This window comes from Rhinopithecus bieti, unplaced genomic scaffold (genome assembly GCF_001698545.2).
Source record: "Rhinopithecus bieti isolate Rb0 unplaced genomic scaffold, ASM169854v2 scaffold_33937, whole genome shotgun sequence".
Lineage (NCBI taxonomy): Eukaryota > Metazoa > Chordata > Mammalia > Primates > Cercopithecidae > Rhinopithecus > Rhinopithecus bieti.
This window is the reverse complement of record NW_016814873.1, coordinates 810,958-830,551: the sequence shown is the minus strand read 5'-3', so window position 1 is coordinate 830,551 and position 19,594 is coordinate 810,958. Positions and strand designations below refer to the sequence as shown.

General features: G+C 52.5%; 1 protein-coding gene across 10 annotated transcripts in view; it reads right to left on the bottom strand.

Moving 5' to 3' along the window:
• SEMA4A (semaphorin 4A) overlaps positions 1-16,106 on the bottom strand; it is a 36,493-nt gene extending 20,387 nt beyond the window's left edge. The window contains exons 1-9 of one of the 10 annotated variants that reach the window (XM_017852437.1): positions 7,688-7,897; positions 6,748-6,915; positions 4,883-5,043; positions 3,036-3,098; positions 2,682-2,780; positions 2,344-2,449; positions 1,002-1,149; positions 583-699; positions 114-238 (exon numbers count right to left, since the gene is read on the bottom strand). In XM_017852437.1, the coding sequence (XP_017707926.1) occupies positions 114-238; positions 583-699; positions 1,002-1,149; positions 2,344-2,449; positions 2,682-2,780; positions 3,036-3,040 (600 nt within the window). In that variant the 5' untranslated portion in view covers positions 3,041-3,098; positions 4,883-5,043; positions 6,748-6,915; positions 7,688-7,897. Of the gene's footprint in view, positions 1-113; positions 239-582; positions 700-1,001; positions 1,150-2,343; positions 2,450-2,681; positions 2,781-3,035; positions 3,099-4,882; positions 5,044-6,747; positions 6,916-7,687; positions 7,927-7,975; positions 8,114-8,474; positions 8,735-11,792; positions 11,858-11,962; positions 12,108-12,177; positions 12,286-15,943 lie in introns of those variants that run through there. The other 9 variants (XM_017852433.1, XM_017852434.1, XM_017852431.1 and 6 more) reach the window with 9 other exon arrangements.
• Positions 16,107-19,594: the final 3,488 nt, after the last annotated feature.

Here is a 19,594-nt window from a genome sequence, read left to right as displayed (position 1 = left end):
CCTCCCCTCCCCTCCCCTCCCCTCTCCTTGGGGACCCACCACTCAGTCCCGCCCCTGCCATTTCCCTATTGGTAATCCTCCAGTTAGCCCCGCCCCCCGCCCCGGCCGCCGACCTTGCAGACTCGAGCCACCCGGGATGTGTGGAGCCTCTCAAAGAAGTCAAACTCGCTGGCTGTCTCCTCGAAGAAGAAGTAGACGACCTGGGTCGAAGGGATGGCTGCCACGAAGGAGGCGTCCGCTGCGGGGGAGGGGCAGATAGGCTTAGGGACTGAACCCCTGGATGCCCTGGGTTTGCCTGAGTGAAAACCCGTGGGTTGGCCCTGGGGGCCAGGACACAGGCTTCCTTGGGTCCCACAGCTTGTCGAGGGGTAGCCATGTGGGGAGGGGATGACTGGTGCTTCTTTAATGTGTTTACATTAAGAAGAAAGCTTCAAGAGGACCGGAGCTTTGTCTTCTTCTCTGCCATATACCCCCTGCGCCTAACAGTAATGGACACATTGTACCTTCCACAAATGAGAGTTGAGTGAATTAGCAAGGTCACCGGGACTCAGGAAAGGGGGCCAGCGGGGGTCAGGTCCTTACGATGCAGCCAGCGGAGGAAGTTGTCGGTCTTGAGGACAGGCTGGGATCCCAGTGTGCGCATCAGGATGGGCTCACTGCCCAGGAAGTTGTTCATGGTACCAGAATAGAGCATCCCATCTAGGGTGGGGGAGAGGAGAAGACAGAACTGATGGTGTGGACGGCTCCTCTGCCCTCCACAGAACTGCCTCTGACCGGGACTGGCATCCGTATCAGTCTTGGGGGCCCTGCATCAGTTCTGCACCTTCCTAGGGAGCCCCAAAGCCCAGCTTCCCCTCCTCACCAAGCACCCCTCTTAGCTTCCTCTCTCCACAGGAAATGGCCATCCTGTGTGGCCCTCCGTGTTTGGGCACTTTTCTAGCCTTTCTGTGGCTACTCCCTCACATACCTAGCTGAACCACTTGCCAAGTAGAATCACTTACTGATCCTGGAAGGTGACTGTGTTTTCCATTTCCACATCTTGGGTCCTACCCTTTTCTCCCTGGAACACCTTCCCTGCCATCTGTCTACATCTTCAAGGTCCTGTGGAAAAGCCGAAGGCCATCTCCTCCAGGAAGCCAGGTGGGAAGTCTGTAATAGTTGGTGTCCAGTAGTGCATTGAAACATGGTTTCTCTCTCTCTCTCTCTCTTTTTTTTTTTTTTTCAAGACAGGGTCTTGCTCACATCTACGCTGGAGTGCAGTGGTGCCATCACAACTCACCGTAGCATTGACCTTCTCAAGCGATCCTCCCACCTCAGCCTCCCAAGTAGCTGGGATCACAGGCACTTGTCCAGCTAATTTTGTTGTTGTTGTTTTGTTTTTTTAGTAGACACGAAGTCTCACTATACTATTGCCCAAGCTGGTCTCAAACTCCTGGGCTCAAGTGATCCACCCGCCTCAGCCTCCTGAAGTGCTGAGATTTCAGGTGTGAGCCACCACACCCGGTCTGATTTCTTGTTTATAACTCCTATACTACCCAGCACAGTGTCCAGTACACCAGAGGAAGTGTTCACACGATTGTTGAACACTGGCTCAGTCTCAGGCCTCCTCTCTACCCAATACCCTTCCCGGACCCTCGTGCCTCTGTGTCTCTCCACATCCATCTTTCTCTACCACTTTTTGTGACAATTTCAGCAGGAGCTGGTGATTGGGGTGCTTAATTCTCCCTCTGATCTTGTGCTCTGAGGCTTCTGGCTTCCCTTTCTCTTTCCTCTGCCTGTTTTGTTTTGTTTTGTTTTGTTTTGAGACAGTCTTGCTTTGTTGCCTAGGCTGGAGGGCAGTGGTGCGATCTTGGCTCACTGCAACCTCCACCTCCCGGGTTCAAGCAATTCTTGTGACTCAGCCACCTGAGTAGCTGAGACCACAGGTGCACCCTACTATGACTGGCTAATTTTTGTATTTTTAGTAGAGATGAGGTTTCACCATGTTGACCAGGCTGGTCTCGAACTCCTGGGGTCACGTGATCCAGCCACCTCAGCCTCCCAGACTGCTAGGATTACAGGCGTGAGGCACTAAGGTCTGTTTTTTGTTTGTTTGTTTGTGTGTGTGCGTGTGTGTGTGTGTGTGTGTGTGTGTTTGAGACGATCTCCCTGTGTTGTCCAGGCTAGACTCAAACCCCTAAGCTCAAGGGTCCTTCCACCTCAGCTTCCAAATAACTGGGACCATACGCATGCATCACTACACCCAGCTTTCCCTGCCTTTCGGAAAACTCTGTACCATTTCATATTTCACAGTGTGACTAGAGAAAGCAGATGTTGGGATGAAGTGGGAAACCTGATACTTACCCACCAAGACAGCTGTATGCTTGTGAGCGGGGTCAAAGGGGCTTTGGCCTTTTCCCTCCATGACCTTGTCCTCCAAGATGGGCAACAGGTATGAGTCTTGAAGTTCCTAAATGGGGAGAGAGGCTGGGGGGCCAGAACGCCAAGGTCTCACATCTGGGAAATGAGGGGCTTGAGGAAGGAAGGGAAAGTGACATAGAGAGAAATTGGTCTGGGGCCAGGAAGTTCGTGAGGGTCCTGCATCTGGAAGGCCAGAGTTTTCCAGAGCTACAGGGGAATGCCGGGGGTAGATGTGAGAAGGAATGCTTGGGGACCTGAGCGCTGGGCACCAGAGAACTCACAATGAAGGTACAAGCAGGGCTGAAGGCGAAGGTGCCGCAGGTGTAGAGATGGGTGACGTTGTAAGAAACCAGGACACGGATGAAGTTGAAACACTGTGTCTGAGGGAGACAGAGAATTTAGGTCTCCAGGCCACTTACCTCAACTTCCTGGACCCCCAGAGCCTGCCCCCTCACTGAGGAGAAAGGCTGGGTAATGCTGGGGCAGTCCCTGTACCTCTCTGTAGAACATAATCCAGGAGATAACCATGCAAACAAGCACCCTTCATTGCCGCCCAACCTGAGGTCATCCAGGGATGGTCTAGGGATGCCAGGGCTCTATACCCACTCTACCCCCACTCCCCTACCTCCACTTACCTCATTGCTCTTCTTCTTAAAGGCACATTCACTCTTTTTTCTGTCACTGGCTGGCCACGGTATCTGAAAGTGGGGAGTTGGGAGGGCGAGATGAAAAGAAATGAGGTCTTCAGTTCTCGCTGTGACCTGTTTCCCTTCTCTGATGTGAAATCAACAGCAGGCATGGTGCTTAGTGACATGCTGATGGGCAGGAATAGCATCAGTTTGTGACCATGGCTATTACTTGAATAATACTGATATCAGACATAGCTCCGTAGTTGAACACAGCCTAAGGAATCAGACAGACCCAAGTTTAAACCTAGACTTGGCTATTTCCTGACTGAGAGATCTTGGTCAATTTCATAGGCTACTGGCAGATACAACCAGGTGGCATATACAAAACACCTAACACGAAGAATGGTATATATGGCAGCAGTTGTCAAACCGCACATTTCCTGGGGAAATTGTTGAAAATGTTTGTTCCTGGGTCACGCCTTAGAGAATCTGCATTTTTAACCAGCATCTCGTATGTGCAGGTGGTCAACAGACTACACATCAGGATACATGAACCACAGAGGTGATCGCTATATTGCTAGTGCCTTCTCTCCCTTTCTTCCTTCCTTCCTCACATTGTTCCCAGTAATAGGGTGACTAAGACAGAAGCAGCTGGGCACGGTGGCTCACGCCTATAATCCCAGCACTTTGAAAGGCTGAGGCGGACGGATCACCTGAGGTTGGGAGTTCGAGACCAGCCTGACCAACATGGTGAAATCCCGTCTCTTTAGCCAGGCCTAGTGGCGGGCGCATGTAATCCCAGCTACTCAGGAGGCTGAGGCAGAATTACTTGAACCCGGGAGGCGGAGGTTGCAGTGAGCCGAGATCATGCCATTGCACTCCAGCCTGGACAACAGAGTGAGACCCCATCTCAAAAAAAAAAAAAAAAAAGGCCGGGCGCGGTGGCTCACACCTGTAATCCCAGCACTTTGGGAGGCTGAGGCGGGCGGATCACGAGGTCAGGAGATCGAGACCATCCTGGCAAACACGGTGAAACCCCATCTCTACTGAAAATACAAAAAGAAAATTAGCCAGGCGTGGTGGCAGGCACCTGTAGTCCCAGCTTCTAGGGAGGCTGAGACAGGAGAATGGCGTTAACCCAGGAGGCGGCGGAGCTTGCAGTGAGCAGAGATCGCGCCACTGCACTCCAGCCTGGGTGACAAAGCAAGGCTCCATCTCAAAAAAAAAAAAAAAAAGACACAGAAGCATCAGTGATCTCTACTAGTGGGTAGATAGCAAATTGTTGACATAATTTGAGTCAGTGTTTATCTCATATGTCAATGATTTCCATATCAGCCATTTTTGCAGTTAATATTATTCAATCACTATTCACAATACCAATGAAGAGTGAAGTCACAGCCCAGGCATGGTGGCTCACGCCTGTAATCCCAATACTTTGGGAGGCTGAGGCAGGTGGATTACCTGAGGTCAGGAGTTCGAGACCAGCCTGGCCAACATGGTAAAATCCCATCTCTATTAAAATTAGCCTGGCATGGTGGTGTATGCCTGTAGTCCCAGCTACTTGGGAGACTGAGGCAGAAGAATTGCTTGAACCCGGGAGGTGGAGGTTGCAGTGAGCCAAGATCATGCCACTGTACTCCAGCCTGGGCAACGGAGCAAAACTCCATCTCAAAAAAAAAGTGAGGCCACAACATTTCCTGTCTGTTATATTGTCACGATATACATATAAAGAGAACTGCTGATTACAGATAGCAGCAACTGAGCTGTTACTCATGCACAGGCAGCCAAGCCCAGGGCAGCTGCTGGCCCCCTTCTCACTCCCAGCCCACACTCTTTATCCCTGGACTCTTTACCATGTTCTTTAGCCTGGGGACCCCTGGATCCTGGATATCCAACGCCAGGATGGCTTCTCGAGCCCCCACATAGAGAGTCTTTCCATTACCACTCAGGAGCAGAGTGTCAAAATCCTGGAGGCCCTTCTGGTGGAAGAAGCTGAGTGCCCTACGTCCATCCCCTGTTGGAGGTAGTAAGAAGGAGAGAGTGATGAGGACTTGGTGGGCAGCTGACTCCTGAGATAAAAGTGGGGGAATGGGAAGGGTTGCCTGAGTGTGCTCCCTGGGCCTTGGCAGCTAGACCCACTCTCCTCCACCAGCAGTTCTCCCCTTCACCCCATCCTGCTGTCAGCCACAAGAGCTTTGTGTGTTGAGCCCACAGTAGAGAGAAGAGGCAGCCAGAGACAGAGTAATGGGGACAGGAAATAAAGTGAGGCACAATGGATGCTCTTCCAGGCCTGGGACAGGGAGGGCTACCATGGGGGAGGATGCCTTGGTCCTCACTAGGACGGGGAGCAGCAGGCAGACAGACAAACAGGAAAGTGTTGGCAGCCACAAGCAGCAAAGCTACATGCAGACAGGAGGGTGTGTGTCAGAGGGTCCCTCTCGCCACCCCCCCCACAACCACCCCTGCTTTCTTCCTCTTCTGTTAAAGGAAATTCCCACCAGTAGAGTCACCATGAACAGAGAGGAAGCATTTTTCTTCAAAGATCCGCGTGGGCATGGCTGGATGTCCCCTGGGCAAAGCTGGTGAGCCAGGTGTGGGAGGCTCACCTAGGTCCTCTCCATGACCTTGGCATTGTGGGGTGGGTGGGGGTGTATGTTCCTGTCCCACTGGCACATCAGCGAGGAGGAAGGAGCTCCTCAGATCCTCTCTCATTAGCACTTGCACTGTTGCATTAGTTAGAAAGCTGACTAGCTAATTGATACGTTTGTAGGCTCAGGGAATCTTACGCAGGACAGAGGGGAGGAGTTGGGGAATATGGTGCAGCTGCGGGCTGGAAGGGCTGGCCTCAGGGAGGAGCATCTCCCGGAGGCCAGGCCTCCCCCAGAGCTGCATAAATCCCTAGGTTACTGAACAAATCACCCTGTATTGATGGTCTGCTTGCTCATGTGCTTCCCCCTTTGTGACTGTGAACACCTTGAGGGCAGGGGCTGAGGCTTATTCATGTTTGTACGCCCTGCATCCAACACAGAGGAGGTCTCTGCATCAGTGGGCAATATACATTTCCTTTACTGATTGCCCCAGAAAGATGCTAAAGACACAGCCACACCCAGTCACCTACAACTCCTACAGTGTCTACATCCTTTCCTGAGTCTTCTCCCTGGAGGTGAGGGGACCAGCAGCCTCCACAGTCTCAGTAAGAAACCAGTCAAGCTGTGCTTGCGTGTGGGTTCCAGGGCCCATTCTCTGACCAACCATCCCACAGTCCTGGACATGGTATGGTCCAGCATGATCTATGTGGTTGGCCTGGGCCTGGCGTGCCCTGGGTCACCGGGTCGACGCATGGTCTTCTAGCATGGCCCTCGATTTTGGGGTACTTGGGAGTGTGAAGCAATTAGGAGTTTGAGGTGCCCAGCTTGGTGACAGTGATATTTAAGGAAGGAAAGAAAAATTACCAATTTTGGAGAACTGGAAGAAGCAGTGCCCGTGGCCCCGTGGCCCGTTTCCCTCAATCTGCTCTCCAGTGGCTTTTCTTTCCATTTGGACTTCTATTTCTGGCTGTGTCTCTTTCTCCGAAACCCTCTGTTTCTCCCTGGCATCTCTTTCTGTGTCCCCGTTTCTCCATGTCCATTTCCCCACTCTCCTCTGTTCCTCTCTCCTTCCTCCACCCACCTCCAGCTCTCTATTGCCATCCCCACACTTGCTGCCATCATACACTTACCTGCATAGTATCTGACCCTGGGCATGGGCCCCTGCCCGCCTCCCCCCGCGGTCGTCGTCGGCAGCAGCAGCTGGAGCAGTTGGAAGAGGAAAAGGCCCAGGAGGCTCCAGGGGTCCAGGCCCAGGGCTGGGAGGGCCATGCTCAGCCACAGACTGTCACCAGGGAGCTCTGGGGAAACAGGCACCCGGGCACTTTCTGGGTGAGCAGTTCTTACCACATCCCCCCTGGGGACCAATAGGAGAGCCCCAGGCAGCAGAAGCGTGTGTATTGGTTGGGGGGTGGGGGACATTAGGGCAGGGAAGGTTCCCTATCTAGAAGGGCCCTAAGACAGTCTCACTTTCATCATCCTTCCAAGCCTCAGCCTGTCACCTCACTGTCCCCTGTGGGTGTCCCCTATCCTTCTTCTTCTGCTGTCTTCTCACCAACAGCTCTGGTCTGCCTTTTCTTGCCTTATTCTCAGGATGTCTTTCCTGCCTTTCCTCCTTTGCCTTCCCTCTTCTCATAGCCCAAGCCCAAACCGTTGCCTGGCTCTGGGCAGGGGACATTTTGGGGAGCAGGTTCCTGCACCCAAAATATAAATTCCTCAGACCTTACTCTCCTGTCACTTTCAGATCTGTTGACACCTGTGCCTCATACTCAGCTCTGACCCAGATGGGCAGACCTTTGAGTCTGTCTGCTCTAACCTTGTCCCCAGCCCCAGCTGGGCTCAGGGTCTTTGAGGCTCAGTCCTGCCTGGCCTGATTCTTCCAGGGAGGCAATGAGAGTCCATCCCGCCAGGTTGGCTAGAAGCATTTCCTGGGGAGCTGCCTGGGCAGGGGTGGCTGGCCGGCTCCCAACCTCTGCAGCTCCCCGGCCCCCTTGTCTCTTGCTCCTGTGTCTGCCTCCCTGGGCCTCTACATAATCTTTCCCAAGACCACCCACCTCAAGCCACCCATCTCACCTCACATACCCTTGAACCAGCCACAGTGGGAAACTCGGTATCTGGATTCTAGGGCGGGGGTGCCATTCAGGAGAAAGAAGAAGGGGGGTTCCCAGGCCCCAGAAGCAGGGGACAGAAGGCTCAGCCTGGCTGGAATGGGAGTGCGGCCCTCCAGGTGCCCATCATGCCAAAGCCAGAACTGGGAGCTCTGGGCCAGGGAAACCGGAATTTCCACCTCTCGAGTTGTGACAGATCCTGGCTTGGGTGGAAGTTGGTGGTTTGGGAGGGAATAAAAAGAGGTTCACCCACCTCACAAGAGACACACCTCTCTCTCCCTCCTCTTGCTCAGTCCAACCAGAAAGTTTAAGAGGCCCTTCTAGGTCATTTCAGCGATTCCCCTGTCTCTCCATCATGTCACAGCCAGTCTAACCAGCCTAGCAGTGGTTTCTCCTCTTGCTCAAGATTTCCCGTATAGGGGACATGACATATTCCTCTTTTCACTTACCCACAAGGTGGGGTCTCTCCACTCCTACCTACTGGGAAGTCCCTGCAGTGGTATAACCTTTAAACCTCCCACTGTCAGCTGGGCCATAATCTTTTTTAAAAAATGAAAGAATTGCATTAGGCTCTTATCTGTGATTTTGCTGAGGAAGTCCCCCTTGTAGTCTAATCTCCATCACTCTTTGACATCAGCCCAATAGGAAGCCCAAAAATCAGGCCAGTAGGAAGCCCAGAACATTTCTCATCTGAACTCATGCTCACTGGACCACACTTTGGAGGCACCCAACCCCCAAAGATGGCTGCTTACCCCTCCTCAAAGGCTCCAGGGGGAGCCTCATAACGCAGGGTTAATGAGGCATCCAGCGGCAAGAACTCCATGGCCTACAAAGTGGGTAGGTTCCTGCCCACTCAACACGGTCAGCTGACTGCAGGTTAAAGAGCACAGACATCCCAGGGCTAATCCAACTCTAATAAATAATCCACTTCCATCTGACATGCACATTCCTCCCTGACAGGAAGTCCTTCCTGCGGTGTAACTTCCATCCCTCCTGCTATAGCACTAGCCAACATGGGGGATGTTACAGCTCAGACTACTCCTTATAATTCCTCGTCTGAGGTACTCAGCCTTCTTTCGTCTCTCTCAATTTCCCCAGGGGTTGGTCTCAGACGTATCCCGCCTAATAATCGTTTCTGTCAAGACTTGCCTAGGACTCCCCCAGACTCTCCCAGAGGCTGTTTTCCAGGTCCCTTCCAGCTTCTTAGAATCAAGAGAAACTCCCATTTATCCAGACCCTACCTTCTGTGTCTCCCCAACCCCCAGCTCAGATTTGGGAAGCCGGTCTTCCCCTGGGCCTCTCTGCTTAAACAGATTGGCTTATTTGGGTCACTGGGAGGAGTTCTGATACGGGGAGGTTGGGGGAGTTCCAGCCCCACACTTCCAGCCTGATGTCCTATTCCCGCCTTTCTGGAAGTGAAAGACTCCATGCCCTGCCCCCAGTTCTTCCTCCAGACATCCAGAATTCTCCCAACTGCAGACGTCCTCTTCCCCAGCCCCTCTAGCCAATATGAATACTTCACACTATCAGGCTTTAGTCCTCCCAATAATTTTAGCAGCTAGGTACGGACATAATCCCATTTTACAGATAAAGAAGAGAGGTTACACAGCTAGAAGCCAAGTTGAATTCAGATCTGCCTCATTCAATAGCAAATCTCTTAGCTACAAAGACTCTACAGAGTCCTAGTCCTTTAGTCTTCCCTCCTGCCCCAGTCCACAGTTCTGAGCCACTTGGATAGAGAAGGCAAGCATGGGCTGGGAGGGTAGTGAGCTTTGCCTACTCTAGGTTAAGAAACAAGATCTCGGCCGGGCGCGCAAGCCTGGTAATCCCAGCACTTGGGAGGCCGAGATGGGCGTGATCATGAGGTGTCAGGAGATCGAGACCATCCTGGCTACACGGTGAAACCTCGTCTCTACTAAAAAATACAAAAAACTAGCCGGGCGAGGTGGCGGGCGCCTGTAGTCCCCAGCTACTCGGGAGGCTGAGGCAGGAGAATGGCGGGAACCCAGGAGGCGGAGCTTGCAGTGAGCCGAGGTCGCACCACTGCACTCCAGCTGGGTGGACAAAGCGAGACTTCGTCTCAAAAAAAAAAAAAAAAAAAAAGAAACAAGATCTCTGGGGTGATTTCTGAGGACTTTCAACAGGTCAACACCAGAGCATTAAACCAAGCGTGGGCTTTTTTTTTTTTTAGACAAAGTCTTGCTCTGTCGTCGCCAAGGCTGGAGTGTAATGGTGCGATCTCGATTCCCTGCAACTTCCGCCTCCCGGGTTCAAGCCATTCTCCTGCCTCAGCCTCCCAGGTAGCTGAGACTACAGGCATGTACCACCAAGCCTGGCTAATTTTTTTTTTTGTATTTTTAGTAGAGATAGGGTTTCATCGTGCTGGCCAGACTGGTCTCAAACTCTTGAACTCAAGTGATTTGCCTGACTCGGCCTCCCAAAGTGCTGGAATTACAGGCGTGAGCCACTGTGCCCGGCCCCAAGCGTGGCCCTTATGAGCGTGCTTATTTGGGTCAATAAAGCATTTCAGAGGTAACAGAAACCTCCTTGAAGGAAGGCTGTGAGGTACCACCCCCTGCCTCTAGCAAGAGCCTCCTGGTCAAAAAGAGCCCAATGGGAAGGGTGCCCTGCCCCCAGCAGTGCACCCCTCACACCAAAGTCTCTGGAGTCAGACCCCAAGCCCCACTGCCATCTCCCTTGCTTCAACTGGCAGGGCCCCAGCCAGTGCTGGCTTCACGGGCACGAGACCTGTGCAGCCACACAGGGCCCTGTGCTCAGAAGGGCCACGCTTGGATTAATGCTCTGCTGTTGCTTTGTTCAAAGTCCTTATAATACTTAAACAAGAGGTTCTACAATTTTTTTTTTTTTTGAGATGGAGTCTCGCTTTGTCGCCCAGGCTGGAGTGCAGTGGTGCGATCTCGGCTCACTGCAAGCTCCGGGTTCACGCCATTCTCCTGCCTCAGCCTCTGAGTAGCTAGGACTACAGGCACACACCACCACGCCCGGCTAATTTTTTGTATTTTTAGTAGAGACGGGGTTTCACCGTGTTAGCCAGGATGGTCTCGATCTCCTGACCTCGTGATCCGCCCGCCTCTGCCTCCCAAAGTGCTGGGATTACAGGCGTGAGCCACCGTGCCCGGCCGGGGTTCTACATTTTTATTTTGCACTGGGCCCCGCAAATTACATAGCAGGTCCTGCACACAGCATCAAAGAAGCTCAGGGCTGACAGGGTACTCAGACATACCCCTCCTGACAACCGTGCAAATGAGGAAACCAAGGCCAAGGAGAAGTACCTTGGCTGGGGATGGTTTCAGGCAGCAGGTCAGGTGAGGTGGCAGTGGGAAGGGGTCAGATGTTCAGGGATCCGCCCACAGGGGCTGTGCCATTTTCATAGCTCTAATCTGGGGGTTCCCCCAGCCCATTTCTCCACAAGTCCTGGAGCCCAGCCTTGGGTCCTGCCATGACAACAATACTGAGTGCACCCTCTGCCCTGCCACAGTCCAGCTCCTCCCCTGCAACCCCTACACAGCATCTGATGGTAGCCCCTTCCTGCCAGGTTCTATTGTGCAGAGGAAAGGTCTAGATGTGGAGGTGGAGGGGAGATGGAGAGGTTGCTTCCCGCCCGTATTCCATGCTACCTCTGAGCTTCAGCCAGCCCCAGGCACTCAGTCTCTTCTGAGCCCCTGCAGAGCATGGATGCTTCACTAAAGGAGCAGCTCCTGGAGCCAGGAGAGAAGCCACTTCTGGCTTCACCAGAGATCTGGCAGGTCCAGTTTCCCCCACCTCCTTCTCCCTTTCAGCTTCAGGGGCAGTCCACAGAAGAGCCCAGTCCTGGGGAGCTTTGCTTCCTGGCTTCCCTGACTTAGCTCCACCTGCCCTGGCCCTTATCTGCCCTCTTGTTATGATCACAAGCAAGTCAAGTCAACTTACATGTATTGAGTGCCTAGCGTGTGTAGGCACTAGGGACGTCCCCAAACCTCTACGCCCCCTGTGTCCCTCCACCTTTTCCCACCCCCACTGTCTCCCAGCCTTTTTGCCACTCACCAGCTCAGTCCCTCCTAACCCCTTACCCAGAGCTTCCCAGGTCCCCTTCTCCAGTCTGACTAGCTCTGGAAGGCTGCGCTGAGTATCACACACAATGGCCCGACCCCTCTGTCTGCCCCCTTCTTAGGGCAGAGCGAGCACCAGACAATGGCCCCGCCTTCTCCCTTCAGAACTGTCAGCTCTCCCGCTCCCTTACCTGGAGCTTGGGGATGCCGCTGCGTTTCCCTCCCTCTGGAATGCCAGGCTTTCCGGTCTCCCAGTGCCTCAGCCCCTGCCACACCCCCACCCCCGTCCTCAACCCCATCCCGCCTCACTGGTCCTCAGTCACCATGGCGACCGCATCTCTAAGTGGGAGGGACTAGAATCTCCCCATATTCTTCCTCCTCCTACCCGTGTCCCACTGCGCCCCACCTTCTGTGGCTCCTGGATTCGCACGTGTGGAGGAGGAGGGGCTCCAGATGCGGGAGGAGGTGAAAAGGGGGTACAGTAGCTTCCAGTCCCTGCTCAGCTCCCTTGCCCACCTTCAGCAGGCACCACAGTGCACATGTCCCCACCTGGGTTCAGGGGATCAGCCGGGGCCAATTCCTCTTTACAGCCAGTTCCTCTGGGTTTCCCTCTACCCTGGGAACTGTGTATATGCCAGGGCGACACAACTGGACTGCAGCCCGGCCCCATGCAAATTCAGTTTGCCAATGAGGACACAAATGAGCCCACAAATATCTATGCAAATATGCAAATAAGCCAAGGGACAGACTCTGTCAAGAACCCCAAGGAGCCCTCACCTATTCACAGTATCCTGACTTCTGAGGGAGGGGATCCACTGCCAGGTTCAGGTTCTGCCTCTCCTTCCTAAGCTGCCTGAGAAGAAGGTGGCTCCCCCAGAAGCCTTCTCTGGCTAACATCCTCTGAGACGTATTAAGAGGGAAAGGTTGTGCTGTAGAGGGCAGACTTCAGAAAGGACTTTCCAAGGGTCTAGACTAGATGGGCATAGGGAAAGAAAACGGAATTGGATTCTTTCCCATTCAGGGAGGAGCACAGGCAGGCAGCGGTTTGTATGGAGCCTTTCTGGGAGCCAAGCCTGTGCCCTCTCCCAGCCCTGATCCTAAACAGCCTTGTTACTAGAGCTCCCTTCTGTCTCCACTGGGCCCTAACTTCGTTGGTAAAATGAGGAGTTGAAAAAGCCCCTTTGGCCGGGCGCGGTGGCTCAAGCCTGTAATCCCAGCACTTTGGGAGGCCGAGACGGGCGGATCACGAGGTCAGGAGATCGAGACCATCCTGGCTAACACGGTGAAACCCCATCTCTACTAAAACTACAAAAAAAACTAGCCGGGCGAGGTGGCGGCGCCTGTAGTCCCAGCTACCCGGGAGGCTGAGGCAGGAGAATGGCGTGAACCCGGGAGGCGGAGCTTGCAGTGAGCTGAGATCTGGCCACAGCACTCCAGCTTGGGTGACAGAGCGAGACTCCGTCTCAAAAAAAAAAACAAAAAAGAAAAAGCCCCTTCAGGCCGGGCGTAATCCCAGCACTTTGGGCCTGTAATCCCAGCACTTTGGGAGGCTGAGGCGAGCGGATCACCTGAGGCTGGGAGTTCAAGACCGCCTGACCAACATGGAGAAACCACATCTCTACTAAAAATACAGAATTAGCCGGGCATGGTGGCGCATGCCTGCAATCCCAGCTACTCGGGAGGCTGAGGCAGGAGAATCACTTGAGCCCGGGAGATGGAGGTTGCAGTGACCTGAGATCATGCCATTGCACTCCAGCCTGGGCCACAAGAGCAAAACTCCATCTCAAAAAAAAAAAAAAAAAAAAAAAAAAAAAAAAAAAAAGCCCCTTCCAGGCTGGCCTCTGTCTCAGCTGGCAGGGGACTAGAAAAGGCACCATGAGTCTGGGATGAAGGGCCCTGGATCCCAGGCCTGGTTGCCTGTAGCCTGCTGTGTGATGCTGGGCAGAGCACCTCCCTGCCTCACATCCATAAAATAATGGCTTTTCAGCCTGCCTGGGAGCAGCATGGCTCCGCCAGACTTCATAGTATTTTTAAGAGGAAGGAAATGAGTATGCTGCTGTCGGCCCTGGGTAGAGGGTTTCATGACCAAGACTGGTTCCCCTTTAGATCTGAGTTGGGGTGGTGGTTGAGCATTTGCTTTGGGGTGAGGCAAGGAGGGCATGGCATGTGCTGAAAGCAGAAGTGGACCCTGAGCGAGTCCGCCATGTCCCCACTGATTCCTGACACTCCACTCTCATTGCCCCTCTGCATCTCAGCTGTGACGACTCAGAGAGGGCCTGCTTGTTCAGGCTTCTCTCCCCTGGGACTGGGACACATGCTATGAGATTAAAATGGGGGGGAGTAGAGGACCCTGAACTAGTATGATAACAGGAAGGAAGTAGGTGAACTGCAGGAAGCCCTCACACCCCCATTGGACATCCCTGGGTCCCTGCCCCTATTTTTTTCCCTTTTAGGGGAATTGGGCCCAGTCTCTGTGGCAGAGAAGGAAGGAGCTACATTTCTGAAATAACCCAAGGGAATGGGGGAGCCTACAGATCCCACCTGGCTCCACGTCAATCCAGGTCACACAGCCAGACTTCAGGGGCCTCCCCTGGCCTTGCCATATGAGAGTCAAAACTTCCAGAAAAGAGCTAAATGGTCTTGATGAGAGAGGAGGGACAGAGTCCAGGGTGGTGGCCATAGCCACAGTTAGAAACTCGCTGGAGTGAGCTGGACACCCAGGCCTCCTGTTTGCAGTTCTGTGGGGTGAAGAGGGAAAGAGAGCCTTTCCACAAGCTTATCTCCATTTCTCCTGCTGCAGCACACATAATTCTATTTCCTCTGGTTTGTCTAGCTTCAATTTCCCCACGTGTGGGAAGGTGGGATGTTGGGACCTTGTGTCTTTGATTGCAGGGGGGCAAGGAGTGGCTGATGGAATTTAGAAAATGAAGGCCTTGGGGAAATGAGATGGGGGAGTGGAGGGAGGAGACCCAGACATCCTGTTCCTTAGGATATGCCCCTCAAGATCCCTGAGGCTGCCCCTCCCCCAGTCGAGGCCAGAGGACCACCCCCTGTGTTGTCCATTGGACGCTCCATGTCCATAGTCCCAGAGTTCTGGCATCCCGCCCCTCCCTCTTACCCCAGGGACCACAGTCCCCTTCCCCACCATTTTAAGCCTTACCCCAGCCCAGAAGAGGAGACCCTAACCCAGGCGTCCAAGACTTCCAGCAGAGTCTGCACCGGACAGGGGGTGGAGCAGGGCCAGGCATGGCAGGAGGGGGTGGGGCCCTGCCAGCCCCCTCCAGTGCCCCAGTTCCCAGGCAGCTCTTAAAGGGACCAAGGAGAATTAGCCAGAGGCAGCTTAAGGGGGTGAGTATAGAGGAAAGTAGGTGGTTGGGAGAGGACTGGACTTGCCAGGGGCAGGAGAGCCAGAGCGCAGACCACCTGACACCTTCCCTACTCCCTTGGAAGACCCCAGGGTCCTCTGCCTCACTTTTCCCTCATCCCATGAGACCCCCATGCTGGCCACCCAGCTTCTGACTCCACCTCCTCAGATCCTGCCCCCTGTTCCCCTTGGGCTCTTGCCCACTTCCTCCCCTCCCCCATATGCGTGCCACCTCAGTCTCCGGTGAGAGCTGCCAGCTGGCACCAACTGGTACTAGGCACGGAGAATCAGCCCAAGAAGTGGAAGGGCCTGAGGCCTGGTCCCAAAAGGCGGGGGGAAGCCAGGACCCCAGAGTCAGTCAGGGGGTGTAGGAGGCACCTTCCCTTCCAGTTGCCTCTCTAAGTCTTGTTTTCTCTGCCCCTCTGGGCACAGAGCAATGGGGGCACCGAGGCTCTGAGGAGAACCCTGGCTCACCCGCTCCCTCGGCTTCCTGATGGGCTGTCAGGATTGTGACATAGAAAAGGAAAACGACTTAGTTACGCCAGGAGGGGCTGGGGCAGCTGAGAGAAACCCACAGCAGAAGAGAGGGACAAAGAAAATGGAAACAGAAGATAGCAGACAGACAAATAGTAGAAAGCCTCAATTCTCATATCAGCCCTCTACTCACAACCCTCCCTGGCTTCCCAGGGCACTGCAATTAATTTCAAACTCCCCTCAGGGTACTGTAGGCCCTCCCAACCCTTTAGTGCGGGAGGGCTTTTCCCCAGGCAGCCTGGACTCTTGCCTTTTTCTGAGTTTCTGTTCCTACCTTATCTCCCACCTGGAAGATGTACTCTTCCGGGATAGTAGTTCTCATTTCCACTTGATGAAACTCTTCTTGTTCTTTCATGCCAAAACAACCCTTTCCTCTGCAAAGCCCCCCCTGGTCCTCCCATAGTATTCTGAGTTGCCACGGTATTTTCTAAGAATCTGGAGTCTTGGGTGACTTGGGGTAAACCTCGTCTCTCACTGGGTCTCAGCCGCCTTAATTAAAATGGGAATGGTAATAACCTGCCCACTAGTGGTTAAAGTGAAAATTAGTTCCACTCTTTGGGATGATACTTGGCAATAGGTCTCAGGTTCTGCAAAAGTGGTCACATAGCTGGGCATGGTGGTGGCACGTGCCTGCAGTCCCAGCTACTCAGGAAGCTGCCAGGAACCCAAGGCTGCTGTTAGCTATGATGCTATGATCAAGCCTTTGAAGAGCCACCGTACTCCAGCCTGGACAACATGGTGAGACCTTGTCTGAAAAAAAAAAAAAAAAAAAAAAAGTCCTCACACTGAGCGATTCAATTTCTAAGTCTATGCATCTACTTTAAATACTTATAAAGCACCTACAATATAGTCAGGCACTGCAGGTACTGGGAACTTAGCATGAGAAAAACAACGAAAGACCTGCCCCTCAGGTGTATGTATTTTGGTGGAAGACACAAATACACAAATGTAATGTATGTTCAATAGTGTTAAATGTCCCGGAGAAAAATAAACAAGAAAGGGTGGCTGGGAAGTGGTAAAACTTGGGATGAGGAAGATGCTACTCTTTCATAAAATTTGGTCGGGGCTGGGTGTGGTAGTGTAATCCCAGCACTTTGGGAGGTCAAGGTGGGTGGATCACGTGAGGCCAGGAGTTCAAGACCAGCCTGGTCAACATGGTGAAACCCTGTCTCTGCTAAAAATACAAAAATTAGCTGAGCATGGCAGCACATGCCTATAATCCAAGCTACTCAGGAGGCTGAGGCACGAGAATCGCTTGAACCTGGGAGGCGGAGGTTGCAGTGAGCCAGATTGCATAACCCTCTCCATCCTGGGTGACACAGCGAGATTCCACCTCAAAAAAAAAAAAAAAAAAAAGGAAAGAAAGAAAAAATTGGTATGGGGGCTGGGCATGGTGGCTTATGCTTGTTACCCTAGCAGTTTGGGAGGCTGAGGCAGGAGGATTGTTTAAATGCTGGGAGGTCAAGGCTGCAGTGAGCCATGATCACACCACTGCATTCAGCCTGGGTGACAGAGTGAGACCCTACCTCAAAAAGTAAAATAAAATATATAATATAATTCGGTCAGGGAAGGCTTTACTGGACACTGACATTTGAATAGAGATCTGAAGAAAGAGTGAAAACAAGGCATGCAGATACCTGATGAGAAAAATGGTCCAGGCAGAGAGAACCATTAGTTCAGAGGTCCTGAGGCAGATGTGTACGTGGCGTATTCTAGGAATATCTAGGCAGCCCCGGTAGCTCCAGTGGGGTGAGAACAAGGGAGAATAGTGACAGATGAGGTGGGAAGGGTCATCACGCACGGCTTTGTATGCCGTTGTGAGGACTTTGGCTTTACCATTTTCGTGCTTTGGGAAGACTCTGAGGGTTCTGAGCAGAGGAGTGACCAAACTGTTAAAGGATCCCTCTGCTGCTGTGTGGAGAATAAACTGTACAGAGCAAAGGCAAGAGACTAGTTATAAAACTAATGCCATAATCCAGACAACAGGTGATGGTGGTGGTGGCGGCAGTGATGAGAATGGCCTGAATTCCATTGTATTTTATTTTATTTTGTATTTATTTTATTTTATTGTATTTATTTTATTTTATTTTGAGACAGAGTCTCACTCTGTTGCCCAGGCTAGAGTATAGTGGCACAATCTAGGCTCACTGCAACCTCTGCCTCCCAGGTTCAGGCAATTCTCCTGCTTCAGTCTCCCAAGTAGCTGGGATTACAGGCGCCCGCCACCACAGCTGGCAAATTTTCGTATTTTTAGTAGAGACAGGGTTTCACCATGTTGGCTAGGCTAGTCTCCAACTCCTGACCTCAGGTGATCCACCCACCTCGGCTTCCCAAAGTGCTGGGATTACAAGTGTGAGCCACTGCGCCCGGCCGGATTCCAGACATATTTTAAAGATGGAGTTTTACTAATGGACTGAATGTGAGGTATGAGAGAAAATGGAAGTTAAAGATGACTCCAGGATTTATGGCCAAAGCAACTGGAAAGGATGGTGTGGTCATCAGCTGAGATAGAGAAGATGATAAGCAGCGCAGACTGGGGTTAGGTGGAAATCAGGGTAGCAGTGTTGAACATGTTAACTTCGAGATGCCGTCAGACCTTTAAGTGGGGATTCCAGTCTGGGGTTCCAGGCAAAGGAACGGGCTGAAGTATAAAGAGTCACCAACATAGGCACAGTAGTTAAAGCCATAGGCCTGGAGGAACTCTCTCAGGGCTTGAGTGTAGACAGAGAAGAGAATTGGGCCCTGGGGCACTCCATCTCTTAGAGGCCAGGGAGAAAAGAAAGGATTGGCAATGTATGCCGAGGACCAGACTCCCATGACAAACAAGATCAAGTTAGATGAGGACTGAGAAGTGGTCACTGGGTTAGTAATGCGCAGGGTGCTGGGGGCCTTGACAAGAGCAGTCTCCTTGGTGTAAAGCAGGGAATAGATCAGCAGCTGAGAGTAAAGAGAGATGCAAAGGTGTGAAATCGCCCTCTGGAGAATGGAGACGACTGGGTTAGGGACAAGAGTTTGTGTGCGTGTGGTTGTGAATTGAAAGATTTTTAGTAGAGACGGGTTTCACCATCTTGGCCAGAGTGGTCTTGAGCTCCTGACCTTGTGATCCACCCACCTCGGCCTCCCTCTCTTAATCTTTTATTTTATTATTATTATTTTTAAAATTTAATAGAGACAGGGTCTCACTATGTTTCCCTGGCTGGTCTCAAACTCCTGGACTCAAGCAATCCATTCTCCTTGGCCTCCTAAAGTGCTGGGATTACAGGTGTGAGCCACCACACCTGGCCCTCACCTAAGCTTAAGGACTGATATGAAACTGGGGTGCCTATAGCCCCAGCTACTCAGGAGGCTGAAGCAGGACGACTGCATGAGCCCAGGAGTTCAGGGCCAGGCTGGGCAACATAGTGAGGCTCCAAGTCTAAAAAAACCAAAACACCAATAAACAAAAAGCAATATGAAGAAGATAATCTTGCCGGGGACAGTGGCTCATGCTATAATCCCAGTGCTTTGGGAGGCCGAGGCCAGTAGATTGCTTGAAGCCAGGAGTTCAAGACCAGTCTGGGCAACATGGCAAAACCCCATTTCTACTAAAAATACCAAAAAAATGCAAAAAAAGATTTTTAAAAAAAGAAGAAGAAAGAAAGAAAAGGAGGGAGGGAGGGAGGAAGGAAGGAAGGAAGGAAGGAAGGAAGGAAGGAAGGAAGGAAGGAAGGAAGGAAGGAAGGTAGGTAGGTGGGTGTGGTGGTGCATGCCTGTAGTCCCAGCTACTTCAGAGTCTGAGGCACAAGAATCACTGGAAAACAGGAGGCAGAGGTCGCAGTGAGCTGAGATCGCACCACTGCACTGCAGCCTGGGCAACAGAGTGAGATTCTGTCTCAAAAATAAAGAAAAGAGGCCGGGCGCGGTGGCTCAAGCCTGTAATCCCAGC